This window comes from Anopheles ziemanni, chromosome 3 (assembly GCF_943734765.1).
Source record: "Anopheles ziemanni chromosome 3, idAnoZiCoDA_A2_x.2, whole genome shotgun sequence".
In the NCBI taxonomy this organism is placed as follows: Eukaryota; Metazoa; Arthropoda; class Insecta; order Diptera; family Culicidae; genus Anopheles; species Anopheles ziemanni.
Genome location: NC_080706.1, coordinates 1,043,510 through 1,046,248, shown reverse-complemented (window position 1 = coordinate 1,046,248; position 2,739 = coordinate 1,043,510). Strand labels below are relative to the sequence as shown.

Here is a 2,739-nt window from a genome sequence, read left to right as displayed (position 1 = left end):
ATTACATGAATGAAGAGCGAGCGAATGATAGCGCAGATAAACTTATCTTCCGTGAAGCGCCGGCCGGCCGCGGACTTTGCACGACAAAGAAACCCGTCCCAACGTGGGGCCATAAATATGGCCCTTGCTTAGCAGAGCAAACGAAGAAACCGGGCCGGCGCGGGATGAATGACGGCCGTTCAGACTTTTCTTTGAGCCGCCCAGACTTAGGCGAGATAGTTGCCGATGACCGTACACATTGTTTGTGCACGTTGGTCTGTGTGTGTGTGTGTGTGTTCGTGCGAAGGTTGGCGGCCGCGCGGGTGCGTTGGCGCGCGCGATCGTTGTAACAAACAGCTGATAAGTCGATGGTGTGTCCGGAATTAAACCACGCGGCCATGGCGCACAAACACGATGCGTGTGTGTTTGCGTGTGTCGCACGAGCGGGATTTATCAGGTGTTGCCGCCGAGAAGAGCTGCCGAGCACGCGATTGGTGCTAGTTAGTGGCGAACGCTCGCCCGTCCCGGGTCGCAAGATGTCAAAGTCAGCCGAGGCGGGTTCGCGCGGCATCGAACTTGAAGATCTGCTCGCCGAGACGGGCCAATTCGGTCGGTTCCAGCTGTGGCAGTGTACCCTGCTGTTGCTTCCTGTTATTTTCACCGCCTTCTCGAACCTGTGCTACGTGTTTACCGCCGGAGATGTGCACTATCGGTGAGAAATCGACTCCGGAACCCATCTCCGAGGACATCTAAGATCATATGCACTACCTCCCCCGTCTCGTCTCTCACAGCTGCTACGTTCCGGAGTGCGACACGGGTTCGGAAGTGATTCCTTTCGCCCCTGACTGGCTGCGGGATGCGGTACCATACGGTGCCAGTTCTAAGTTGCCGGCAAAATGCGACCGTTATCAGCCCTTACCAGGGAACGGCACGGATGAGACGGCATTGGCTTGCGACGCGAGCCGATTCAACCGGAGTGCCGTCGAGCGATGCTCGTCGTTCGTGTTTGAGGATCCCACCGAGAGGACGGTCGTGAATGAGGTGACAAAAGGTAAATCGAGAGTCGCCGATGGGACCCGAATCAATCCCCGGTTTTCCCGTTTCAGTTCAACCTGACCTGCGACGATAACCGGTGGAAAGTGACACTGGTCGGCACGATCCACAGCGTGGGCCAGTTTGTGTCCCTCGCAATGACGGGTCTCATATCCGATCGGTTCGGGCGTCGCTGGACTTTGCTGCTGGGCGTTGGTTTGGGAGCGGTTCTCGCAATCGTCCGCTCCTTTACCAACAGCTATCGCTCGTTCCTGATGCTCGAATTTTTGGAGGCGATGTTCGGTTCGACCAGCTACACGACCGCGTTTATCCTCATCCTGGAGCTGGTCGAACCGAGGCGTCGTGTCGTCGTGAAGAGTGTAATTCTAGTCGCATACGCTTTGGCCGAGTCCGTGCTCGGGCTGTTGGCGATGCAGTTTCGCAACTGGCGCACGCTCTCCTTAGTCCTGTTTGTCCCTGGCGTCGTTTCGATACCTCTACTGTTCACCACCGTCGAGAGTGTCCGGTGGTTGGTAACGAAAGATCGACAAGCGACCGCCGTTCGCATCCTGCAGCGAGTGGCTAGGGTAAACGGACGTCCTCCGATTTCCCAGGACACGCTGGACGACTTTTGCCTCCACCAGAAGGCAAAACTGGAAAGCGAACAACACTCCGGTGGCAAGCGGTCGTTCGTGAAGCTGCTCCTACAAACATGCCAAAACCGCCATCTGCTGCTGCGGATCGCGAATTGTTCTTTCTGCTGGTTCACGAACGCCATGGTGTACTACGGGCTGACGCTCAACTCGGTCACGCTGGCCGGTGATAAGTATAGCAACTTTATCTTCATTACCCTTGCCGAGATTCCACCCTCGCTGGCCATCAACTGCATCCTGAGCCGGTTCGGGCGTCGGAAAACGCAATGCGGCTCACTCATTCTGTCCGGTGTGTTTTGTCTCCTGGCCCTCACCGCCCTCAAAGGTAGGTACCTTACCCTCGGGGACCCTCTGACTGACCATGATAACACGCTTACCGAATCGTTCGCAGACATCACCTGGCTTAACGTGAGCCTTTTCCTGATGAGCAAAATGGCCATCTCGCTGTCGTTTTCCACGCTCTACATCTACACCGCCGAAATCTTCCCCACCAACCTGCGCCAGAGCTTCATCTCGTTCTGCTCAATGGTGGGCCGGTTCGGTTCGATGCTCGCCCCCCAGATGCCACTGCTGCAGGCCCTCTGGGCCCCACTGCCGATGGTCCTGTTCGGCTCGGTAGCCGTCCTGTCGGGAGTGCTGGTGCTGGACTTCCCCGAGACGACCGACGCCACCCTGCCCAACACCATCGAGGAAGCGGTCGAGCTCCGCAGCCCGACGACCAAGCAGGCACCAGTGGAGCCCGAAAAGGGATCCTACTCCGCCCCTGGATGATTGTGATAATTGTGTGACTCACCTGGAAAAGTAAAAATAAAAAAAAAAACAATAAAGGACTTGAAACATGGGTCCGCGAGTGCCGCGGGTGTCCGATTGCACACCACCATCCCCCCCATTATCGTGCTCGCGCTCAACGAGCGATTTTCCGGCGCCCAAATTGCTCCATTAATGCAGATAACGCCGACTCTCTGGGCTGTAGATTTGTGAATGTGGGATGTACAATTGAGAAAATCAAGCCCAAAAGCTGCCCCGAATTCCCGGTTTGTAACGGCAAACTTAATCGCTGCACATTCGGCGCTTG

General features: G+C 56.4%; 1 protein-coding gene across 1 annotated transcript; it reads left to right on the top strand.

Moving 5' to 3' along the window:
- The first annotated feature begins 515 nt into the window (after positions 1 to 515).
- LOC131289010 (solute carrier family 22 member 3-like) lies at positions 516 to 2,435 on the top strand. Its single transcript, XM_058318201.1, has 4 exons — positions 516 to 691; positions 771 to 1,020; positions 1,086 to 1,989; positions 2,056 to 2,435. The coding sequence occupies exons 1-4, from the start codon at positions 516 to 518 to the stop codon at positions 2,433 to 2,435; spliced, it is 1,710 nt and encodes a 569-aa protein (XP_058174184.1).
- The last annotated feature ends 304 nt before the right edge of the window (positions 2,436 to 2,739 follow it).

Coding starts and splice junctions, on each gene's coding strand:
- LOC131289010 (XM_058318201.1), top strand. CDS start 516: ATGTCAAAGTCAGCCGAGGCGGGTTCGCGCGGCATCGAACTTGAAGAT. Junction 692..770: donor GCCGGAGATGTGCACTATCG/GTGAGAAATCGA, acceptor CGTCTCTCACAG/CTGCTACGTTCCGGAGTGCG. Junction 1,990..2,055: donor GGCCCTCACCGCCCTCAAAG/GTAGGTACCTTA, acceptor AATCGTTCGCAG/ACATCACCTGGCTTAACGTG.